The sequence below is a fragment of the Biomphalaria glabrata genome, chromosome 8 (genome assembly GCF_947242115.1).
Source record: "Biomphalaria glabrata chromosome 8, xgBioGlab47.1, whole genome shotgun sequence".
Lineage (NCBI taxonomy): Eukaryota > Metazoa > Mollusca > Gastropoda > Planorbidae > Biomphalaria > Biomphalaria glabrata.
In genome coordinates, this window is record NC_074718.1 from 29,759,685 (window position 1) to 29,785,550 (window position 25,866).

General features: G+C 35.4%; 1 protein-coding gene across 4 annotated transcripts; it reads left to right on the forward strand.

The window, feature by feature from the left end:
* The first annotated feature begins 463 nt into the window (after window positions 1–463).
* LOC106066431 (cilia- and flagella-associated protein 58-like) lies at window positions 464–14,204 on the forward strand. 4 transcript variants are annotated; one of them, XM_013225440.2, is made up of 11 exons: window positions 464–485; window positions 6,082–6,217; window positions 6,808–6,945; window positions 7,203–7,382; window positions 7,683–7,859; window positions 9,177–9,297; window positions 9,402–9,694; window positions 10,084–10,295; window positions 10,987–11,203; window positions 12,377–13,104; window positions 14,043–14,204. In XM_013225440.2, exons 2-11 carry the CDS (start codon window positions 6,113–6,115, stop codon window positions 14,125–14,127), a joined length of 2,256 nt encoding a protein of 751 aa, XP_013080894.2. In that variant the 5' UTR covers window positions 464–485; window positions 6,082–6,112; the 3' UTR covers window positions 14,128–14,204. The 4 variants fall into 4 exon arrangements, with proteins under 4 accessions (XP_013080894.2, XP_055895482.1, XP_013080892.2 ...); XM_056039507.1 differs by lacking the exon at window positions 464–485 and adding an exon at window positions 3,808–3,833; XM_013225438.2 differs by lacking the exon at window positions 464–485 and adding an exon at window positions 3,843–3,914.
* Window positions 14,205–25,866: the final 11,662 nt, after the last annotated feature.

Below are 25,866 nucleotides of genomic sequence, written 5' to 3' on the forward strand. Positions count from 1 at the left end.
GTAAACTGTAAAGTAAAAGTAACACTCATTACACTGAGTTAACTGAGTCTTTTAGTTTTTTACACTCGTCGTGACTCGACTCAACTCAGTGAGTGTACTAGTACGGGTAAAAATCTAGATCTAGAACTAGTTAATCTAGTAAATTTCTTATTCTAGGTAGAATCTAGTTAGAACTATACTTTATAAAGTACTAGATTTAGCTAGATCTATTCATTATATTAAGACTATTGTGGTGGTGTTTATTGCTCTAGATTCTAGATCCAAATGGTAAACATGATAGCGGAAATGCATTTTTTTTTCCAGGACCATAAAAATGTGGAACATTTCATAAATGAAATCTTTGGTATATCCGGTGTACAGAATGGGAAAACCATAGACATAAATAAATATAGACTGGCCGATTAAAGAGTTTTATGAAACGAAAATTTATGACTTGCAATCAATTTTGTGTACTTTATTATACAGCATTTATGAGCAGTATAAAGGTTAAGTATTCATATCTATTTCAGACATAACCTACATAAGTATTACATATATTGTAAATAAGGAGGCAGTGTAGTTTTGTTTTATCTCTAAAAATGAAGACCATGCAATTTTTCATAATTCGGAAATCGGAATACAATAGATATACATGTTTTCAAGTTACATGAAGTTACTTCCTTCGGCCAGTCTATATTTATGTATGTCTATGGGGAAAACATTGATAAACTAGGATGACACATCGGCTACGTCATGATTTGTTCCCAAGCTTTATATTATTTATTTTGGCCGGAAAATCTTAAATCTCCTTATTTTGTTTTTTTTTTTTATAACTTTCAATAAACGGGCCACATTTTAACGATCCCCTAACATTGTATTGTATTGTAGATTTGTAGGCCTAACTGTTTAAATTATAATGAAATAAAACGGCCGCTCTCTTTCTCTTTCCTTTCTTCTTCTTCTCTAACTGGAACCCTCTTTTTGTGTTGTTTTTTTCCCTACGTATCGTAATGTTCTCCTCCATAGACTTTTGAAGTTACTCCTATGTAGCCTACGCCTACAATCTATGACTTTTTTTTTCGGCCTCTCAATGGTCCTCAATCACCAATCGTAAACATACATTTATATATAGCCATGTGATTCTTTATCTCTTCTATACAAATTACGTAATACACAATGGCTATCACGTGACATTTTTTTTTGTTTTTATCAATATTATCACGTGGCTAAATGTTGTTTGTTTACGATTGGTGAATGAGATCCATTCAACATCAAAATATTTAATATATGCTACTAGATATCTAGGCCTATATGTTGCGTTTCGACAGAAACCCCCTACCCAACAGGCATATATATTTACATACATATATTTATGTCTATGAATATGCATCTATATAGACCTACTCATTGTTATTTACGATCATAATAATTAAAGTTTGATAATGCAACGAAAACAACGTACGCACGCAAACAAGAATTTAAACCATAACGTATTGCACTTCTACTTAGAGGCTAGTGCTATTAGAGTTAATTAGAGCATGACAGGAAAACAAGTGACTTGACACTGACTTGGCACAATTTAAGTCAATGGTTAACATGCAGGACGTAATCATCTTCTTTTTTTGAAGTAACGTGTGTATTATATAAGATAAGATAGCAACTCTAATTTTGTAAAAAAAAAAAAAAAAAAAAAAAAAAAAAAATTATCGAATCTATTTAATAGAATCTATTGAAGTTGTAGCTACAAGCTAGCATCAAAATACAAGAATGGCACCAATAATTACCGTTTATCAAATGACGACATTCGTCAGACATAAACTATTACAAAATCTCACAATGTTAACTCCGCAGAATGGGAAAGTAACTATAAGTGGCAATTGAGATTTTAAAGATAATGTTGCAATGAGTCAGTCAATATATGATATAAACTTCAATATTTTAGGGGATTGTTCTTCTTGACATGTGCATATTTCACATAATTTACGAAGGAAATTATTCAGAGCAAAAGGAAAATTACACCAGTTGTCGAAAGAATGATTCTATAAAAGCCTTATTAAATGGAATGAACTGGTCACTTAACAAAAATGTTTTATTGTTTTTGTCTCAACTATTTTTCTCCAATTCTATAGAAATGAACTAGAAATAAGTTGCTCATGTTAGTAGGTGGCGGAAATAAAGTCTAAAATTGGAATATTAAAAGACGTATGAAGAATATTCATCGGAATTGGAAAATAAAGGCATCCAGCTACAAATACAACTCGTCTGGGATTTAATTTTGTATTAAAATTAATCCACATATTCAGCTGACCTATTAATTTTATAATTGGGAACAACAATAACCAGCAACCTAGATTTAGACACCGAGCTGACAAAAAGAATAGGAAAGACTCCTGCAGCAATTTAATGGCAAAACTCTTCAAGCGCGTGTGGGAATACCAAATTGACTACTGCAACCAAAATCCTAGTCTAGAATGCCTGCGTTCTGAGCACACTTCTTTGTGGCAGTGAGAGATGGGCAACTTACATGTGTCAAGTAAAAATTTATAGCTTCCATTTACGCTGCCTGCGACGCATAATGTGCATCTCCTGGAGGGATCATGTCTCCAACCAGGACGTTCTGAAACGGGCCAATATGCACAGTATCTATGCTCTTCGTACACAGAGAAGACTACGTTGGCTCGGTGTCCCTCGCACGCCAGATGGAAGAATCCCTAAAGACATCCTATACGCAGAACTTGCAGAGGGAGTCAGACCCAAGGGCCGCCCAAGACTAACCTACAGAGATGTCTGTAAGCGAGACATAATGAGAACCACGGGCATCGAACAAAGTATGTGGGAGGAGATAGCCCAAGACCGGAGAGCATGGAGACAGACTGTACGTGCTGGTACGAACTTCGCCGAGGGTTAAAGAAACGAAGCTGCATCAGTCAAGAGAAAGAAGAAGAAAGCTATCCTGTCAGCTAGCCCTAGGACAGATGCATATACTTGCACGAACAGTGGCAAACTCTGGCGTTCCAGAATTGGCTTGATCACTCACATCAAATTTAGCCCCGTTTCAAGACGAAACCAAAGCCAGTGACTCATTTGGGCGCATTCATTGTCTTCAGAGAATGAGGAGCCATATATATATATATATATATATATATATATATATATATATATATATATATATATATATATATATATATATATATATATTATATATATATATTAATTACATTACTATTTAATTTGTACTCCAAAATCAGTATAGGGGAAAACAGGTTTGATTGATACCAGGGAGGGGTTTAAAAAAAAAGGGGGAGGGGGATATCCCATTAGTTGAAAGTATATATATATATATGTGTATAAGTATATAATGTAATAATTAGTAGGCCTAATACTATAATAATAATTATATATAGGCCTAATAAGTAATAAGGATATATATTTTTTTTTCGGCTTAAAAGTCATAATAGACTTAAATTATATAGATCTATAGTGAATAGAGTCCAGAACTCTAGATTCCATTTGCTATGACAAATTTGTAGGCCTTCCCTAGTGCTATTGGAGCATGGAATGAGTTGCCTAAGTCAGCCAGGAAAACCAGTGACTTGGCACACTTTAAGTCATTGGTTAACATGCATGACTAGATGCATGACGCGTAGGACGTAAGCCACGTAATCATCTTCTTTTTGGAAGTAACGTCTGTATTAAGGCCTGTATAAGATAAGATACGATAAGATTCTATATCTAGCTCAGTGCGCAAACTGTTCTTTAAAATATTTTCCCGGCAAATGTACGATTGATCTATAATCACAGACCTAGAGTTGGGCGTCATGGATACACGATGGACGCCGTAAAATGGAACATAAGTTGTAGATATAGATCTAGATCTATATGTACTTTATAATTTGCATAAAATATAGATTTAGAAACAGGTCTCTATTTCGAATGTAAAGTATTTAAATACCTTGTTGGTACTATCCTAGACAATAAACTAAGTTTTGCTGCAAATAGTTGAAATACTGCTGAAGTTAAATCAGCCGAACAAAATAGGGCAGCAAAGATTACGATTACTCACTGACAAAACTGTCCTCGTTTAATAAAATTTAATGTTAGCGAAAAGGCCTTGGTTATGTTTTATCACACCCACATCTGCAATATTTTAACTTTCAATACCACTGCCTGGTATAGCAATCTGAGCTCCAAAAATAAAAATTAACACCATAGAATCCTAAATGCTGCTGGTAAAGTCATTGGCAAAAAACAATCTCCATTTTTGGGCAGCTGTTTGAGACAAATATTAATAAAAGAAAAAAGATTCTAGAAATAAAAAATCAACATTTGGGTCAGAATTTTATGATTTTACCATCACAAAAAAGATATGAGACACCGATAGCAAAGACGAACAGACACAAACACTCTTTTGTTCCCCTGACAATCAAATTATGATTAAATAGAAACAATCTGATTTAAACTTTTCCCATGTAAATTATGAATGAGTCAGGTGTGAATGTACATTTTGTTTTTTTAGTTTGTAATAGGTCCTTATATTATAGTAGGATTAGTTTTAAAATAGGTTTAATTATTTTAAAACACAAATGAGAAAACCAAAAAGATGACTATAACTGACCCCATTCCCCCTCCTCCCCAAAAAAACAACAACAACACAAAAGCTCATATAGATCTAAATATATAAGGCCTACCAGTACATGTGTAAAATGTTGCTGAACTTTAGCTACTTACAAAGAACCTTAGGCTGTTTGCGTTGGCTTGGACATGTTCGCAGGATGGAGGACAAACGCATCCCGAAAGTCATCCTCTATGGACAACTCGCGACTGGCACAAGAAAAACTGGTCGCCCCCACCTCCATTACATAGATGTAATAAAACGGGAAGTCAAATCAGTGAACATCAATACTGACAATTGAGAAGATATAGCTCTAGACCACAACAGATGGAGAGAGACAGTGACCAAGAAAGTTATGACAGCGAAAAAACATGGGCCTCAGCTCTGGAAGAAAAACGCACAATGCGAAAAATGGCCAGCTCCTCTACCACCGAAGTGAAAGCCACTTTAACTTGCATTATTTGTGGAAGGGAGTGTCTCTCCAAAATAGGGCTCCCCAGCCACATGAGGAAGTGTGCTCTGAGATGAACCATAGTCGTTCTAGGACTGAAGGTGGCCAATATATATAGTTTATATCATAGTGCAGAGAAGACCGGGAAGAGCTGGGAAACCATAAAAAAACTTTTTTGTCGAGGCCCTATGTTCCATGAGGAACTCAAAGGAGTGATGATGATGATATCATAGTGCACTGAAACATTTCACTTGTTGAGGTGTATTTAGATACATGGTGACAATTTCAATGGCTATATTCAATTCTACTGTACCATATCACCATTAGGTCCTCTAAACAGACTTTTAATCCAAATTTAAAAACAAGTTAAATATAAAAATATAACCTCACTTATATTGAAGGGAATTGCATCAGTTATTTTGAATCAATCATGCAATAATTTGAATGATTCAAATTTAACTATATACTTGCAATTTACATGTCATACTCTAAAGAGATCTATACTCTACAAAGTATGTTTGTGTGTGTTCTTTTGTTGTGATTTAAATTGAAACAATTAAAGGGCACATCTTGTGCCAGTTTTTTTTTTTCTCTTCTTTGATTAAAATTTAACTTTCAATTATGGAAAGTTATAATGATGTTTAAACCCTATTAGAGTTTTTATGTTTTGACTCCCTTTTTTCAACAACAAAAAAAGCTTATATAAAAAAAAATGAATCAATGAAAACTATAATAATTTAACTAATTGGTAAATTTTTGTATTGATTAATGTGTTGTAACCAACAATGAATAATTGTTCAAAGTTTCAACTTGATCCAAGTTTAAGAACTGGGAGAAATAACATATAAAAGATTTTGATCACACAGACAGAAATCAAAGCTAGACAGACAGGCAGACTTGAAATAAGCCGAGTAATAGTATTTTTTATTTTCAATTATCTTATGTTACAATAGTTTATGTAAATTAATTCTTCCTTTGTTTTTTTAACATTTAAAAAAAATGTATGTAACAAAAGTCTTTTCTGTGCATTTGTTCATAGTAATTTATCGTCAAGTAAAACTATAAAGTCTATGATGGAACAAGAAGGCAAACCTAAAAAAAAGAAACTTCAGATGGAAATAATGCAACTCAAGCGAGATGTGCATAAATATCATACTTTATACGAAAAGCAGAAGGTAAATTTAAAGATTAACAGAACAATCTTACTTTTAATTTGTTTTACATGTATTGGATGTTCCTTCAGAAGGGAAGGAAAATTACTTCATTCTAGCCCAATCTCTGCTCAGGATGGCAGGAATGAGAGGGCAGGATTCAGTTAATAAATAGAGCTGCATTCATTAACTTAGTTCTTTTTAATAATTATTTTTGCATAAAAAAAGTTATAGACTACAATTTTTCAGTTCTAATAGAATGCTTAATATTTATTGGTTATAAAGTCTAATTAGTGCGGAAAAAAATATTAATATCATTAGATTAATTTACCTTTTTTTGAAGAATAAGACTATTGCAATAATAATCAATACGAACTAGACTTTAGTTCCTAATTTGTCTTAGTGTTTTGTTATCTTCATTTGCTTTTTGTGTAAAAGTTTGGAATTGGATTCTTCACCTCGCTTTGAATGTTTTTTCTGTCAAACATGTATTTTGGAAATAACTTTTTTAAGTTGCACTTATATTGTATTTGAAAGCATTTTGATAGAGAATTTAAGCTGAAAGTATTAGAATTTAATTTAGCAGCTTAGTTACAATTTTCTTTCATGCCCAGGAATACTGTGAAGAGAAACTGCAAGAGCTAACAATCCTTGAAGCCAAACATAGAGAACTAGAACACAAATGCAGCATTCAAGAGAAAGAAATAGAACAGCTCTATCATGAACATGTAAATCTTGTCAAAGCCATTGAGGTAGATTTTATTTTACACAATCAATAAATGAAAAATGAAAATTAAAATATGTAGACTCTTAGTCAATGTTTAGTATACATACTACTTCAAATTATTTTATTTAAATATATTAGTAGACATTGACTTTAGTTTTAATAATGATTTCACTTTGAAAAGTGATTTTATTATACTAAATTGTGCTTATCAAATTATTTTTTGTAATGTTGCAAAATCAAGGCTTTTTCTCATTCATTGTTGTAAGCATATTTTTGTTACAGATAAAGAATCAAGAATTGGAGGCTAGGAAATCAGAACTAAACTCTGTTACAAATAGCTATCAAGAACTTTCAAAAATTCTTCTTTTAGTTGACAAACATTTACAGTTCCTGGAAACTGAAAAACTAGTTGATTCTGGAGCTATGAATGTCACTGTAAAGGAGCCAAACGCTATAGATAAAGTGGGTGTAATTAGAAAGAAAAAATGATAAAAATAGAAATATTTCAGAATAATTTAAGAAATTAATAAATTATTTTGAGCATGGCTTGGATTATAGATTCTTTTTAGATTTTTGTACAAAACTGGGCCATTTCTTATAGGTCTACAGTAATATGGGTAAAACAGTTTTGTATAGTTGTGTGATTTTACTAAAATTTTATCAAACTAATTAGGGTTAAGGAAATAACATCAATATTCTTACAATCAGCTAGCTGTCTTTTGCTAATGACCTATCTTTGAGCAATATTTTATCTGATTACAGAACAACTATAAATTAGGCTCAAAGTTTACAATGGAGCAGAACTGTAATTTGCAGGATAAAACTCTACTATCCATAGATGATTTCATAGCTGCTCGAGAAACTTGTCAGACCCTCACATCACTGACTTCATTAGATATTGAAAAAGAGAGACTTTCAAGGCTTTTGAATCACCCTCAGGTAGTATGATTTAGAACTGTTTCTTAGTATTCACTTATTAATCTTTATCATCAACAATAAGTGTGATAAATGAAAGCCAATATTGGGATAATTATACAAAAATTAAGGTAGGTTTATTTTTCTTTTTAAAAAGTTCAAATATCAACAGTTTCAAAAAAAAATATCAGAAGAATATCTGGCATTAATGGGAAACCTAAACAGACCTGATTTGTCTTACTCAGATTTTATTTACTTATAGTTCACAACATACATAACTTTACTAAATTAATTAGCCATGTAACTGTAAAATTTAGTAATACAAGGTATTATTTGAACTCTATTTGTTTAACATTTATTTACTTGGTTCATCTTATTGAACCCTTTTTTTATGTGACTCTGGAGCACTATTCCGTAGAGAGATTTGTTTCCACATGTATCGCAGGTTAATGTGGAACTCACTTTGGTATAGGAGTTAGCCATTTTTCGTTTGGCACATTTTTCTTCCAGGACAGACAGCAATGCTTTTTTGCTATCCATAGTTTTCTTGGTCACCAACTTTCTCTACATATAGCAGTCTAGAGATATGTCTTCCCAGTTGTCAGCATCAATCTCCACTACTTTGATGTCCCAGTTGAATACATCCACATATCTGAGGAGGGTCTGACCATTTTTATTGAGCCAGTCACAAGTTTACTCTTAGGTTATGATTAACAATATCAATATTCACTCCATTCAGCATCTTATCTTCTTTGATAGAGATTTAAGTCTACTAAGTCATTAGTTTTCCAGGCAAAGCAAGCTTTATTGGTACTTGAAAATAAATGCTTCTTTTATAAGTTAGTCTCAGTGTAAGGAACAAGAAATGTGTTTCTATTTCTGTTTCTTTCTCTGTATTATATATTTTTTTTTTTAAAGTTATGGTTTGCAAAAAGTAGGAACGATATTCAAACTTACCTTGTGATCTATAGCGGCATACAATGTAAAGATCACTAGGATGTTTGTGGCCAGCACAATGATCAACTGTCTTGACTAACCCAGCTTGTGTCAATTATGTTAATTCTCAATTAGAGTTGGGTGGACTCTAGAATGTCTTAAGAATCCAGAAGTTCATAATCACAGTTTTCACCAGGATTCAAACTAAATACCCATTAGTTTGGAGGCCAAGCATTTTACAATTCGGCCACCACTGCTTCATATTTTATTGCTATTTGTTTTTTAATCTTCTGTCCTGGAAGATCAAGAAAGTTATTAACTTTATTTTTAAAGTAATTCCTGTACGCCTTAATGTTTTTGTTGAGCTCATTATTAAATTTGAATTTTGTTTTCTTTTCTTTTCAGATGGGTGGATCCAAAAATGAAATTCTCAATGTGGACAACAATAACATAAACAAAGATGCAGAACTTTTTCTAAAGAATTCTTCTGTTATTTGGTCAACTCTTGAAGGGACAAGTGCTAATAGTCAGTTTTCCTAATTCTTTTCTTTAAATTATATGCTGAAACTAAACAGTTTTACTTACAAAAAGCTTTATTTGTTTATGTTTCCTGATCTTTTCAATCTTCAGGTGTATCTACTAAAGATCTGATAGACAAATTCAAGGACAAGCTTAACTTTTGCCAGTTGAATTTAAAAAAAGACAAAGAAATCAACAAAGTTTGCAAAGAAGAACTCATGAAATTAATAGAAAAGCTACAAAAGGAACTTGAAGTATCTCAGAAGAACCTTGAAACGATGAGATTTCAAGACCAAGCTGTACAGGAACATTATCAGGGCTTGGAAAAGGAAATAGAAAAACTTCAGCAGGAACTGAAAACCAAATCTAGTGACCTTGAAACACGAAATGTAGCTCTAAAAACAGTAATTTTTTTTTATATTTGTTCTAAAAATGTATTTCTGTAATTGAAATCTAATAGTTACTACACTTGTTATCTTTTTTTATTTTAAATATGCTGTTCTAAACATTTTTGAATATAATATCTGCATTACAAAACTAGTGAATACGAGTGGCTAACAGGCAATATGGAGTGTCGATTAGTTTCTGTACCTATCTTTGAAAACATTTGCCAATGCATAGTGGTCTTGGCTGCTTAAATTCTATAAATAAGTTGTGACAATAAAAACTTACATATTTTACAGTTTGAATGCTAAATAACCTCTAATTAATTAACTTTACAGTGCAATTTCAGTATATTTATTTTAAATTTGTTCAATGGTCAGAATTGTCCTTTTTTATTTATTAATTTCAGTTGGCTGTTGAAAACAAAAAATGGAGGGAGCTGAAAATTAAAAATGAGAAACAGATTAGACTCATGACAGAAAAGTTGAAGGTGCTGGAATATGTAAATAAGACAAGAAATGAAATGTTTGAACAGAAACTTAAACAGTTGTTAAAAACAAACTGCAGGACTCAAGCTAAAGTGCATTCAAAGCAAGTGCAGACAGATGATACTTTAGAAAGGTAGTTATTTTTAACTGATCCTTTTTATACAATGAACAATAATCTAGATAAATCTTTCAAGATTATTGTTCCTATTTGTTTCATAATAAGTGTTGGGGCTAAATAGACTTTAAGACCAAATATATAACTGTTTATAATGTAACAGTAGTATGTGATGACCACATAACACATTAGTTGGGCTGAGACTAGACTCCGCTGTTGACCAATCTCTAAGTAACAAACAGAGCTGGATGATCAAAGTATAATTCATAATATTCATTTATTCCATGGCTAGAAAGGAAAAATTGTAAAATTATGTTTTTATTTTTTTTTCAGGTTTGCTTACTTAAGTATTATTTTGTGTTGAGCTAATTTTATCATCTACCAACAAATCAGAAAATTTTGATGATTCGATTTGGTGATTGGTTGACAAAAATAAATGTCCGAAAGTGTACAAACATATATATATGTAACAATAATAATGACATTCACTGTAATCTAGACTTACATCTAACTTTAACCATAATACTAAAACTAAACTGAATCTTACTATTAAACCTCTCACAAACCATATGCTTAAATACACTTCATTTTAACCTTAGCTCTAAGCCTCAATCCAGAACCACACATCTTATAAAATATTTGTAACTATAGGCCTATATATATATATATATATTAGTCCCTCGAAATAAATTTCCTCTCCATTAATCAGATCCATCAATGATGCATCAAAGTATCAAATGGTATTGACAATACAAGACCTCCTGAAAAAAATGATTAAAAAGTCTGAAGATGTTATCAAATTGGAGTCCCTTTTGAAAAAGAAAAGTTTAATTGTGGAGAATATAGTTCTTGACTTTGTTAACAAATCCAACATTGACAGAAAAAGAAACAATTGTGATGAAGATCAAACTAAAGCCAATTACAAGGTACTAAAGTTTTTAAATTGACTTACTTGTTATGTATGCTATCTTTTATCTTTAACATATTGAGAGGTGATGATAGATATACTGTTAATTATAATTGGATACTCTTAGAAGGATAAAAACCAAAAGAAATGATAGAGAATAAATGCCATCATCATTATGATATAGTGCACAAATATTTGTCATTTCGTTTTGATCCTTTTCAAACTTGTGTTGACATTGCTACCTTTCTTATCTTATAAAATACAGACGTTACTTCAAAAAAGAATACAATTCACTTCTTATGATGTAATTATTGCTGATCCCAATACTTAGATTTTTATCATTTGTTTTTAGGATGCCAAAGACCTTGAATCTCACTTTTCATATTAGCCATTGGTTTTGTTTTTAATGGGGCATAACTTAAAAGTCTCAATACCCAAGTTGCTTCCCTTAGAAAGATAAAACTGATTGAAGACTATAAAAGGAAAAGACAATAGAAAGGCCTTTCACACATCTCCCAATGCTTGTCATATGGAATACATATTCACACAAAACAGTAAATTAATTATTTTTAAAGTAATTATTATTTTTGCCTAGTTAATTAAATATATTACATTATTGAAAAATAATATGCTGTAATCATTAAATTGGCAAGAGCCTATTTGTTAATGTTATAATAAATAAAATCAACTAATAATTGGATTTACTCTTCATATAAAAAAAAATCAACCTAGATTAGCTGCTTGTGTACATTTTTTAAATGTTATTTTTAGATTATTATTTCATTTTGGTTACTTTGCTACATCTTTCCTCACTTAGTATTAGGCCTATATTCAATCAAACTATCTATTATCAATTGAATAGTGGGTTTTTTTTTGAGGGACTGGTTTTGTAGTGCAGAAGAACAAACCAAAAGCATCTAAAGAAAGATTGAAATTCAAATAATTAATTACTGAAAAGAGAACACAAAATGAAGCTTTATTTTTATCTATAATAAATAGCACATCTGGTCATTCACACTATATTCTTGTATTTATGCTGTACTTGTCAAAAAATTGAGAGAACAATTATTTATCATTATAGTTTTTAATTTTTAAAAACTAGTAACTCAGAATATATGATATTTGTATAATTTTTTTGTATGCATAATTTTAAAGTGGATAAAGAATTAAAATAATTTTGTTTGTTTTTAAGACAACTTTGTCTTCACCTTCCAAACATCATCAACAAGATACAGAAAGCAGTAGTGAAGATGACTCCACACTAGAAAACATGTCTGAGACTTCTCTAGAGCCAGAAGAAATGACAAAAAAAGTGAACTCACTCATAAAGTTTCAGTTTGATCCCAAAAATAAACTGAATAAAATTCAAAACTATGAATGCCAGCAACAGAGCAATAATAGTTACAACAAATGCATGGAAACAGATAGGCTTCATTGTGGTAAAAGACAGGATTATAGACAGTATGTTGGCCGTGATGAAAAATACAATAAATTATCACAGGCTGATTTAGGATCCTGTACAAATCTTTCATTTGAAATGTCAATGCAGAAAAATATGACCAGAAAAAATCCATGTCAAATGCAAAACGAGTCATACAGAAAAGACTCAAGCAAAAAATTAAATACACAATCTTTGAGTCAAGTAAGAGAAGAGTTGCACTGTGAGCCAAAGAAAAAAAACATAAAACCAAATTTTTCATTACTGCACGAGTCGGACAGTTCAACTTATGCTGGAAATAGGAATACAAGGAAATCTTCTAAGCTGATGTTACAGGAAGTAACCACTTCATCAGAGAATGACCAGTCTGACGCAACTGAGGATTTCGATGAAAGCAGTGAATTGGAGTGTGACACATCACATATAAGGCTTAGCACTGAAATGAAAAACTTCTTGAAGCAACAGAATCTGGAGCTAGACAGGTGATGATTTAACTTCTACTTTAAACTTATTACACATATTGGTTGGAGGCACCGTGACAAAGGGGTAAAGCGCTTGGCTTCCATACTGGGGGTCCCGGCTTTGAATTCTAGTGAAGACTGGGATTTCTAATTTAGGGATCTTTGGGCGCCTCTGAATCCACACAGCTCTAATGGGTACCTGACCTTAGTTGGGGAAAAGTATAGGAGGTTGGTTTGTGCTGGCCACATGACACCCTTGTTAACCGTAGGCCACAGAAACAAATGACCTTTACATCATCTGCCCTATAGATCACAGGGTCTGAAAGGGGATCTTTACTTTTTTAAACGTGTTGGCTTAAAGGTTATTCTTTAGGATTGAAACCAAACATACATTATCCAGACATTTTTTGTTTTAACAAATTCTTCACTTTTCCTCATTCTTATGTGACATAACATTTGCTGGGAAAAGTAAATGAAGAAAGTTGAAGTCCTGATCAGATGATGCCTTTTATAACAGTTTTGTTGTTTTTTTAACTGTCTGTATGATAGTTTTAAATTTAAAAATTCTATTTACTTTGTTACAATTTTGTAAAAAACATAGATTTCTTAGTGTGTTTTAGCAGTTAAAAATGTTTAAGATTATCTTTGATGGAATTAAAACTTTACAGGCTTTCATAATATTAATGCCAAATCAAGTATTTTTCATTGCACTTTTTACAAATATAAAACATATCAGAGCATACAACTTGTATATCTAATATTTGTAGAAAACACTACTTTTTATGATTAAAAGTTTTATAAAAACTGCTCCAACATAATAATGAGAATGGGGAAGAAAGAAGAAAAAAAAAAAGAAAACTCTATATGAACTTTTAGCATATTTTGGAACATTTAATTGTACTGTTTAGTTAAAAAAACCTCTTGTTTTATTTATTTATTTTATTTCAATATATTTTCAGATCTCAACAAAACAATTCATCAAATATATTCAAAAATGCAGAATTTTATGTCATACTGAAAGGTCAAAGGAAAAAATCAAGTTGAAACTTCATTTCATATCAATCTCAAATTTTGGTATTGATATTTGATATAACCTTTACAATAAATTTATTTACACACTACTTCATAGAACTTTGTAAATCTTTGAACTTCAAATTTCGTTTTAAAAAGTAACTTAACCTTGTGTGAGTTGTTCCCAAATCACTTAAGCTTATTAATTTTTACAAAGCTGAGGCCCATAATTTTTCGCTGTCCAAAGCTTTCTTGGTTACTCTCTCTCTCTCTCTTCATCTGGTGCGGTCTAGAGCTATATGGTCAGTATTGATGTTTTATTACATCTATGTAACGGAGGTGGGGACGACCAGTTTTTCTTAAGCCAGTCGCGAGTTGTCCATAGAGGATGACTTTCGGGATGCGATTGTCCTCCATCCGGCGAAAATGTCCAAGCCAGCGCAAGCGGCGTTGTCTGAGGGCTGTAAAGATGCTGGGAATACCTGTTCGCACAAGGATCTCAGCATTGCACACTCTTTCTTTCCATGTGATTTTCAAGATCCTTCGGAGACATCTCAAAAGGAATGAGTTTAGTTTTCTCTCTTGCTTTGCAAAGGTGGTCCTTGATTCACTGCCATACAGTAGCAAACTCATAACGCATGCCTTGTAGACTTCCATTTTGGTCACTGTAGTGAGCTTCTGGTTTTCCCAAACTCTTGACCTGAGTCTAGCGAAGGTCGAGGCAGCCTTCCCTATGCGTTTTTTTTTAAATCTCTTCTAAATTCCGGATCCCAGATACCGTGTTGACTCGAGAAACCTGAGTTCGAATTCAGGTCTTTCCCCCTTTTTTATTTTTATAGATGCCTTTTTATTGTTAGTCTAGATAGATTACAAATTTAATTACATGAACTCCTTCGAAACATGGTTGCTAATGCTACTCCACTGATTCTTACCACAAAAAATAAAGTTTCCGAGCATTTGGGGCTAGGAAAACTATTTTTTACGCGCCGTTTGGCGCATTGGGCGGCAAGCTTTCTCCACAAAGAACTGTCACTGGCAATGTGTAAAGCCTCTTCCCACCTGGTGTCCACTGCCAATACGAGGAAAGCACAAACAGGGACGTCCTCGTATAACTTGGCGTCACACTTTCATGGAGGACCTCATAGGAAAGCTATTACCAACTACTAAATCTGATTTTAAAAGACTTCAAATGTATTGCATTGGTTAGTAAGTTGTACATTACTGACCTTCCTTCATCAATATTTCATTTTGCATCGCTAATCAATACATCCACGCCAAAAGAAAGTGGTAGACAACTTCATAGATTTCATAAAAAGCTTTTGACCGGGTATGGCATGTGGCAAGTGATGAAGGAGTTCAACATAGATAAAAACATTATTGATGTTATCAAAGCCTATATCAAAATGCGAATATCTCAGTAGGCCTACTTCTGAACAACCAAATCGGAGAAAGTTTTACGAGTACGGCAAGGATGCACTATCTCTCCAGCTCTTTAATATAAAGATGGAAACTCTAGAAGGATTTTCTTCTAGCTTGACCATAAATGAGCGGCCTATTTCGAATCTTAGGTTTCCAGATGATATAGACCTCATTGGAGAAAAGGCAGATCAGTTACAATATCTTACTTCCAAATTGGATGCAGCAGCTAGAGCAGTTGGCACGGAAATCAGTGTCGAAAAGAGCAAAATACCTGTTTGTGGTGGAAATAGTACGAGATGTTGCATACTATTGAATGGCCACACATTAGAAGAAGACACATTTAAATACCTAGGGTTAATCATAACAAGGGGTGAAGGACCAATAAAAGAGATAAAAACCTGTTTGAGCTTGGCATCCTCTGCCATGAGCAAACTGCGGAAAATCTGGAAGTGTAAGTGTAACATCAGCTTCGCAGTAAAATTAAAACTGTATTTTTCACTAGTGGTCTCTGTACCCTTATATAACTGTGAAAGTTGGACACTGAAAGCTAAAGCTGAAAAAAAGAATTCAAGCTTTTGAGAGTAAAAGCTACAGAAAAATGCTGGGTATCAGATACATAGTTTCCTCCATCGTGGTACGAATGACTACTTTGTCATCCAGGGAGCTGAGGGCTTTTTATTGGGGTCTTATGCCTCCCCATAGGCCTTGCTTTTCTTCTCTGTCGTTTTTCTTCTGCCAGCGTTGTTCTCCTTTCCTCAGCAACCTGTGCGCCAGTTTTCACAGCGCGACGCCATGATGCTCTGTCATGTGCCTCTGTCTGCCAGGTAGCTGGGTCTATGCTGAACTATTGAATCAGATACAAGGAAAAGACAAATGAGTTTGTATTTTTAGAAGTAGTTGGCAAAAAGGAAGAACTCCTCAATACCGTGAAGAGACGAAAGCTGAACTGGTTTGGTCCTATTGTTAGACATGACTCAATACCAAAAGTCATTCTTCAAGGTACAGTGGAGGGAGTACGAAGATATGGTCGTCCGAAGAAATGCTGGCTGGATAACATAAAAGAGAAAATGAACGGCCTCACTCTTACTATTCTGCTAAGAAGAGCTGCTGACCGGGGAAAGTGAAGGGATTTGGTTACGCAAACTGTTACAGCACCCCTACGACGAAAGTCAAGAGACAGATCAATACTTCCGTATTCCAAAACACCGGATACACCAAAAAGCTTGCTATTTATAAATTTGCCTCCATGTATGAAAATCGCCAATTTTGTCTTCATTCTATTTCTTACATTCAATATGTTACAAAACCATTAGTTGCTGGATGCCAGGCAGCTGTAGCTAAAATTATAACAAAACCCTTAATATAACTTATGCTTGGTAACCTACAGCTACCACATAGCTTATTGTAAAACAGTTCACACACCAGTTCCAGATTTTACGAAGTTGAGGCCCTATACCTAATTTTGTGGATGTCCTCTACCTTCTTTAAGCTTCAATATAAATGTTCTTAAAGATATTAATAATATAAAGCACGTAAAGAAGAAAAATTGAGTACTTGTAAATTTAGTCTCATTTCCCCCTTATTTTAGATTGAATATCCATATTTTGTTAAACATTTATTTATTTTTAAATGCGGAGGCCTTCCTTTAAGGGTGAGTCCTTGTACGGTTGCACATTCGTAAATCCGGCCTTGTCACACACATATATACAAAGAGTTACGTGAAAGCTACAAATTACCTTCCCTGTCTCTCAGCGGCATCGATGCATGACGGTCACTGTGGCACATGAAGACCAGGTATTGATCTTATTTATAGTAAGACTTACTGCAGCAGCGTTGCCCTCAAGATGCAGCCATTCAGGGATCAGAGAGATCAATAAATATCAATAGTTTGTCTATGATTGAATAGCCAGGTAATATTTTTTTAAAAAAAGGTTCTTGTTCTTGTTTCCGCGCAACAACGCGCACACACTCTTGGATTATAGACTGCAATCGTTTAGTATATGGTGAAGAGCGGACGTATATAACAGCGTTTCTCAACATGTGGTGCACAACCCCATCCCCTGCTGCGGCCCCCGAAAAGGGAAAAGACGCTATTAGTTTTTTGTCAAATGTCTGTCCGTCCGTCACGTTTAGATCTCGTAAACTAGAAAAGATAGTGAAAATCCGACATCGCAATATTTTAGACCATTCAAAATTCTGATGCATCGGCTACTTTTTTTCTGAAAGCGAAAAATCTAATTTTTTAAATCACTCATGCAAGCAGTTTTTTGAAGAGAAAAAGCTATTTAGTATGCATTATAAGTTAGACCTAATTTAAAACGAGTAGTAATCTTGTTAACTGCATTTTCTTGAATATTTTCAAATTTCAAAGACAAACTCTCGAGGATTCGAATAAGAGATTGAGCCTTTTCAAAACAATTACATCAATTATAAGACTTCAGTTAGGCCAGGGAAGGCTGAGCGGTAAAGCGCTTGGCTTCCGAACCGGGGTTCCCGGGTTCGAATCCTGGTGAAGACTGGGATTTTCAACTTCGGAATCTTTGGCGCCTCTGAGTCTACCCAGCTCTAATGGGTACCTGACATTAGTTAGGGAAAAGAAAAGGCGGTTGGTCGTTGCGTTGGCTACATTATCCCCTCGTTAACCGTAGGCCACAAAAACAGATGAACTTTACATCATCTGCCCTATAGACCATAAGGTCTGATAGGGGAACTAGTTAGGCCAGGTTCACATCTAACTTTGCATTCACTTGCACCTATCCTTTGATCTGCTGGACAGTTGGGGCACTACACAAGATCTTTCAGCCTGCTTTCTTCATTCTTATCTCTCATTTGTCTTTGATATAATTTCATTCGGATGTTCTTTCTGAAAATATTGAAGCCTGCCTGGGTGGACCACTTCGGGGGCCGATTTTGAGTTTGTGTTTCCACACAAACTGTCTTTGTAACCTTGTTTTTTATGGATACACAATTCTGTTGTATTTGCATTGTCGTCATAGATGCATATTCAAAAATTGATCAAGGAAAAGGATCATTATTACCGAATTAAAAAAAAATAATTACTAAATTATTGAATTAGTGAAAAAAAAGCAACGTCTAATTATGACGAAAGTCTGCAGCCTATTTGGACTAGCATTGTACTCGTGACAAAAATACACCTTCTCAACACAATCGTCATTCCAATTGCTACATATGCATGTCAGACATGGATTCATCTGTCAAAATGGAGAAAAGACTAAATGTGGCTCAACAACAATGGCTGAGACGGATTTTGGGAGACAGTTACACAGATCGGGTCTCAAACAAGGAAATCCTATGCCGAACTGGGAGTTGAACACTTCGTGAGATTGTGACAGAGCGTCGCATGAGGTTTGCGGGACATGTTCTACGACACAATGAATTGCGCACACCAAGAGTTGCGATAACATGGAAGCCAATACGAGGAAAGCGCAAAGAGGGACGTCCTCGTATTACTTGGCGATACACCTTCATGGAGGACCTCAGAACAGTGTACACCAGGTGGGAGGAGGCTTCAGACATTGCCAATAACATATCTTCATGGAGACAGCTTGCCACCCAATGCGCAGAATGGCGCGGAAAGACCTAATTCTAAGTAATTATGACCATAAATACCTATTTAAAGAAAGAGTCTGCAACAAGACTGCCAAAAAAACGTTATCTTTCAGGAGTCATTTTAATATGGCTTCACAAACGCTATTCCGCCGGTCTTTTAAACCTGAAAATGGTCAAATTTTCACTCAAGCACCTCACCATCGTTCAGTTGACACCTTCTTCATGACTTAAGTAGGCCCAAGACTACTGGGTAAAATGGATGATCTCACGATCAAGCACATTACAGACGTCTTAGCATCGGTTTTCCCAGACCTCTCTTGATTTTACCTGCGCGTTTCTTTTGCTCTGTAGAAATGTGTGCGATGTATCCCTCAGAAGTAGCTTACACCACCCTTTCATATTTCCACTAGGATTGCAAGTCTAGGACATATAGTTCAAGTTTAAAGAAGTTTTTTAAGGCGAGGAAAAACAAAGTTAAGGCCAGGGCCGGTATGTGGAGGCCCCGGGGCAAGATTTTGTGGAGGCCCCTACACTCTTTTAAGCCTTAATTAGATCCGCCCTTGAATGAAAATACTTATATCTTAAAGCATGCTATATTTTAGAAGAAATATAGTACTTGTACATTCAATATCACTAAATATGACGCTTTTCCTGTACTCCAAACTAGGTTAGGTTTTTGTTTGCTAATTATTTTTTTCCTTTCTTGTAAATTTTTACATTTCTGTAAATGTCTGTATTTTGCAAAACTCAGCTATTTATTTGGGTACGATATATCTCTGCATTGTATTAACCACCACCCAGTTTAGAATAACTTTGCTCCTCAACGTGGGTAGGTCTAATAATAACGGGGTGAAGTCTTTCTCCGAAAACACGAACATTCTAAGTTATCTTTGATCTGTCGTTCGAAGCCAACCGCGACGTCCTTGATAACGCCTTAACTAACGTGTAGCCTACTTTTGCTCCAATGCGTAAACGCGGTGTAGTTATCAATGGGCTTTGAGCGGTGTTAATATTGTAAGCTTTGTTCGGTCTTTTTTAGGTTAAAAGAGTAGCTTGGGGTCATAAAAACTGTTCCGACAAATGAAACAAGGAAACGAATAAAAAGATATTAAATTCAACTTTTTAGCAGCCCCCGAAAGGGCAAAAGACGCTATTTGTTTTGTGTGAAATGTCTGTCCGTCCGTCCCGTTTAGATCTCGTAAACTAGAAAAGATAGTGAAATACCGACATCACAATATTTTAGACCATTCAAAGTTCTGATGCAACGGCTACTTTTTTCTTTTCTGAAAGCAAAAAAAATATATTTTTAAAATCCCTTATGCAAGCAGTTTTTTTCATTAAAAAAGTATTATATTTACACACAAACAAACTATTTTGTAAATAGAAAAAATCTATTTATGGGGAAAGTGGCAAAGGTTTCGCCCACAGACCTATATAGATTACACCAGTCTGCGGTGTTGCCAACGTTGAGGATTTTCTCAATAAATTCTAAACAGTTATATTCCTTCTGTTTAGTTTTCGTTTCCGCTTACTATTATTTAAGCTATAAATACAGTTGCATAGAAAAAGAATTGGAGCAACACGGAGAAATGGAGGCTGGGCGGTAGCCTAAAGAAAAACGACTTTGAAAGAAATAGATAAGCTAAACGATTTCAAGGGCGCTATATTGAAAGATCACTGCCAACTAAATAATAGATATTAATTTGCTCTACAAGTTAAAGGACTTAAAATTCTGTTTTAGGCCTAAAATGCTAAAAAGTGCGCACTGATCATCGTAGGTCTATGCCGTCTAAAATACATATCTTATCACCACTCCCTATATTTTGTACACCAGAAAAAACACACACACACACACACACACACACACACACACACACACACACACACACACACACACACACACACACACACACACACACACACACACACACACACACACACACACACACACACACACACACACACACACACACACAAAAAGCTAGCTATTTATCGTTATCCGCTATTAATTCAAATCCCTAATAATGCTATTTTTAAAAAGAATTCAGAAACAAAGTTAAGTCAAAATGCAAATTAGAACGAAACAAACCACAAGAATAAGTGATTGAGGGAGTGAGAAGGAAGAATTGTTCCGTTGTTGTCACATCCCCCACTAAGTGTGTGCCATATTTTCTTTCAAATCGAATTACATAATCCAGAAATGTTAAAATATAGTCCTGTTCCATTTACTGATAAAATATTAATGTATGTTTTACTGAAACAGACACTCACACACACAAACACATACACGCACATGACATCTCTTTAAATTCACTATTTTACAGACGTTATTTCCTCTTGTGTAGATGAAATAGAAATATGGCCGGTTTTATGTCATTGGAGGCATCTGATTATTTTGTGGTCTACTATTACCATTCAAAAACTTTCATCAAATGCACTTCTAATAACTAAATTGGATATTTTCATACATAGGAAAATAAATATATTTATAGGAAAACCTAGCTATAATTAGCTAATTGGTGTATCCAGTATACTAAACAAATGAACTGTGGATAATCCAGTTTCGAAACAATTACATTTATAGCCTACATATATCTCTATGTTTTTAGCACTGCAGAAGTATATTTATTAAGCTCTCCTCTTTGTAATGTTTTTTGGCAAATTTAAATTTAGCATCTTAAACATTGTTTAGTTTATCGTGAAAATCTCCACTATTGGTATATCCTTGATGAAGAAAGAGTATCCTATTTTTTAAATTTCAAAATACCATTTAAAATGCGTATTAAAAATATAGATCATACAATCACCTGGTATATGTATTATTCTTAAGATTCAGTTTGCATTATTTAAACTATACATACAGCTGCATAGAGAAATACTAGAAGACTTTAATATGAACACACCGTAACGCTGTAAGCGTTGCAATGGTGTACCAATATTTGGAAACGTATTGTTACAACATTTAAAGGAGGCAACTCAACGAGGAATGGGAACAAAGATAATACAAAGTTTAATCAACATAGATCACCAAAAACAAGAACCGTTCCAATCTCAATCTTCTCGCACTTCCTCTCCCTCTCTCCCCGTTCATTTAGTCCATCCTCGTGCGCTGGTGCGCAACCATAGAGTCACTACAGAACATGGTCATTACACTGCCCCCTTCTTATGTCTGTTCGTCCCGAACTGACTCTGTTCCTCTCTCCTCTCCACAATACCGATACAACCGATCGACGTGTACCACCTTACATTTAGTTCGAGTACCCCTCTGGATACGGTATACCACGTCGTTGATTCTCTTCACAATCCGATACGGACCTTCCCAATCCTTTTGTAATTTAGGCGATCTTCCCTTCCTTCTCTTTGGGTTGTACAGCCAAACGAGATCATGCTCTACAAACCACGTAGAATTGGCTCTTCTATCATATCTGGTCTTCATGAGGTCGCTACTGTCTTTTATCCTACTCCGTGCAAGTGCATGAACCCTCTCAAGTCTCCCCCCAAGTTCTGTTACGTATTCGCTAGCTGTCGTTTGTTTTTCTCCTGGCAACCCGAATAAAAGGTCTGCTGGCAGCCGAAGTTCCCGACCAAATAATAATTTGGCTGGCGTATAACCAGTGGTTGCATGAATGACTCCTCTATAAGACATGAGGAATAGAGGAATGTAGTCATCCCAATCGTTTTGCTGTTCTACCGTCATCTTAGCCAAGTGTTGTATCAATGTGCGATTAAAGCGTTCCACCATCCCGTCTGACTGAGGGCGAAGTGGCGTTGTTCGAGTCTTTTCAATTTTTAAGATTTTGCAAATCTCCTGAAATAGCTTGGATTCGAAGTTGCGTCCTTGATCTGAATGTAGTTCCATAGGTACACTAATCCAGTGTTCCACTAAAACATCGACTATTGTTGTGGTTTCTTGGTTTGGTATCGCGAAAGCCTCAGGCCATTTACTAAAATAGTCCATTATTACTAGAATATATCTGTTGCCTTTTAGTGTCTCAGGAAACGGGCCAGCTATATCCAGTGCGATTCTTTCGAATGGAACACCTACGTTGTACTGTTGTAGGGGTCCCCTTGTTCGACGTTGCGGGCCTTTGGTTGCTGCACATCGATCACATCTTCTGCACCAATCCTCTACGTCTTCCTTGTACCGACACCAATAAAACCTTTGTCTCACTTTCTCCAACGTCTTGTTAATACCCAAGTGACCACCCGTGGAACCATTGTGCAACTCTTGTAGTACTTCTTGGATTCTAACTTTGGGAGAACTATTTGTAATCGTGTTGATGTCCCATCAGTAGATTCCCACATTCGCTTAAGAACTCCGTTTTCCACTAACATTGAGTCCCATTGTGCCCAGTACGCCTTCATGGCAGCCCCTTTTTCAGCAATGTGTTGCCAATCTGGCCGTTGTCCCTTCTCCTTCCAAACAAGAACGATTGCCAGATCCTCATCTTTCAGCTGATCCTCTCGGATATTCTCATCAGACCAAGGTTCTAAAACATTCAGGTCCAAACGTTGACAATTGATTATCTCTTCCTTTTCCTCAGCTTTCTTACAATGTTTGCATTCTGTTTTGCAAGGTCGTCGAGATAGCGCATCAGCATTCTGGTGAATTAGTCCTTTTCGATGGTGAATTTCAAATTCATAGGTTTGCAGACGTTCGATCCACCTAGCGACCTGACCTTCAGGGCACTTAAAAGAAAGAAGCCATTGTATTGCTGCGTGATCTGTCCTTAAAATAAATTTCTGCCCATAAAGGTACTTATGAAAATGTTTTATTGCATCGACGACGGCCAGGAGTTCACGTCTTGTGACACAGTAGTTCCTTTCAGCCTTTGACAAACTTCGACTGAAGTAAGCGATGACTCGTTCCGTTCCATCAATCTTTTGGGAAAGGACGGCGCCTATTCCGGTATTGCTTGCATCCGTATCCAAAATGAACGTCATGCCTGGTATCGGATAGGCAAGTATGGAGGATGAGACAAGTGTGTCTTTTAACATTTCAAAGGACTCTTGACACTCCTGAGTCCAGTTGAATGACCTCTTTTGTTCTGTCAATCGATGAAGGGGTGCACATATATTGGAGAAATTTGGCACAAACCGTCTATAGTACGTACAGAGTCCTAAAAAACTTCTTAGTTCTCGAATATTGGATGGTGTAGGCCAACGTTTTATTGCCTCAGTCTTGTCAGGATCAGTGCCGATGCCGTCCCCTGATACTATGTGACCAAGATATTTGACACTCTTCCTGAAAAACGAACACTTCTTTGGATTGATTTTCATACCCGCATTCCTGATCCGTCCAAAAACTTCATGTAGATTTGCCAGATGCTCTTCAAACATCCAACCAGTGACTATAATGTCATCCAGGTATACAAGACACGTGTTCCAATGAAGTCCCTGTAAAACGCGCTCCATCAATCTTTCAAAAGTGGCGGGAGCATTACAGAGACCAAAAGGCATCACAGTGAACTGCCAAAGACCGTTGCCAGCAGAGAAAGCCGTTTTCTCTTTATCTTCAGGATGCTTTCCCACCTGCCAGTATCCACTCTTTAGATCAAGAGTAGAAAAAATCTGTGATCCAGCAAGCGTATCCAAGGTATCGTCTATTCTTGGGAGTGGATAGCTATCTTTATGCGTGACTTCATTAAGTGCTCTGTAGTCTACACAAAATCGCATGGATCCATCTTTTTTTTTACTAGGACGATTGGTGAACACCAAGGGCCATTAGAGGGCTTTATGACCCCTTGCTGTCTCATGTGTTCTATCAGGTCTGTAGCCTCCTGTTGTTTTGCGAGAGGAAGGCGGCGTGGTGGCTGCCGAATCGGTCTATTTATTCCAGTATCGATCCTATGTTGTACCATGTCTGTTCTTCCGCATTCTGACTCATCAGATGGAAAGATGTCTGCAAATTTCATTATCAACTCTTTGACTTTGCTATACTGCTCTTCAGATAGGTTCGCCTTGGTTTCTGTCAAAAGCCTGGTAATTTGAGGGTTGACCGATTCAGTGGGCGTAAAAGAAACGTTGTTAATGTTGCAATTCTTAATTAGGTCGATTGTATGGCATTTAGCAATGTAACTATCCCTTCGTAGATGCTTCTCCCTCAAACCAAGGTTCATGATTCTGACAGGTACTCTCTGATGATCTTTACCGATCATGACCAGCGTTTTCCCTACAGCCACTCCGTCGTAATTGTCTTCCGTTCCTTCGATTAGCGCCGTTCCCGACTTTTCATGTCCGTTCTCTAACTTTCCCCAAATAATTGATTCGGACTGTGCAGGCAGACTTGTATCCTCCGTCAATAGTATTTTCATCATCCGATTGTTTCCTTCTTCACTATCACCTAACAAAGGAATCTCCACATTTCCATACAACAAAGTTCCTCCGCTAATGTTAATGGAAAATCCAAATTTCTGTAGAAAATCTAAACCTAAAATGCAAACATCAGTTATGTTTGCTATAAAAAATTCATGCCCGAATGACTGACACCCGAGCTCAAATTCTAAGTCCGCCAGTCCTTTTATGGGCATCAGTTCTCCACTGGCTGTTTTTAGGGAGAAAAGGCTCACATTTGTAGTATTATTGCTGTTTGCGACATTTGGCCGAATGACTGAACGTGAAGCACCAGTGTCTATGAGAAACCGATACTTCCGAATTCTAATCCTTCCTTCTACCATAAGACTCCTACTCTGTCCCAGCACAGCTATTGGAGTGACATTGACAGGGGCTCCCATTTCCTGGATCGCCGGTTTCTGCCCCTTGAAGCCGACGAATGTTAGTTTT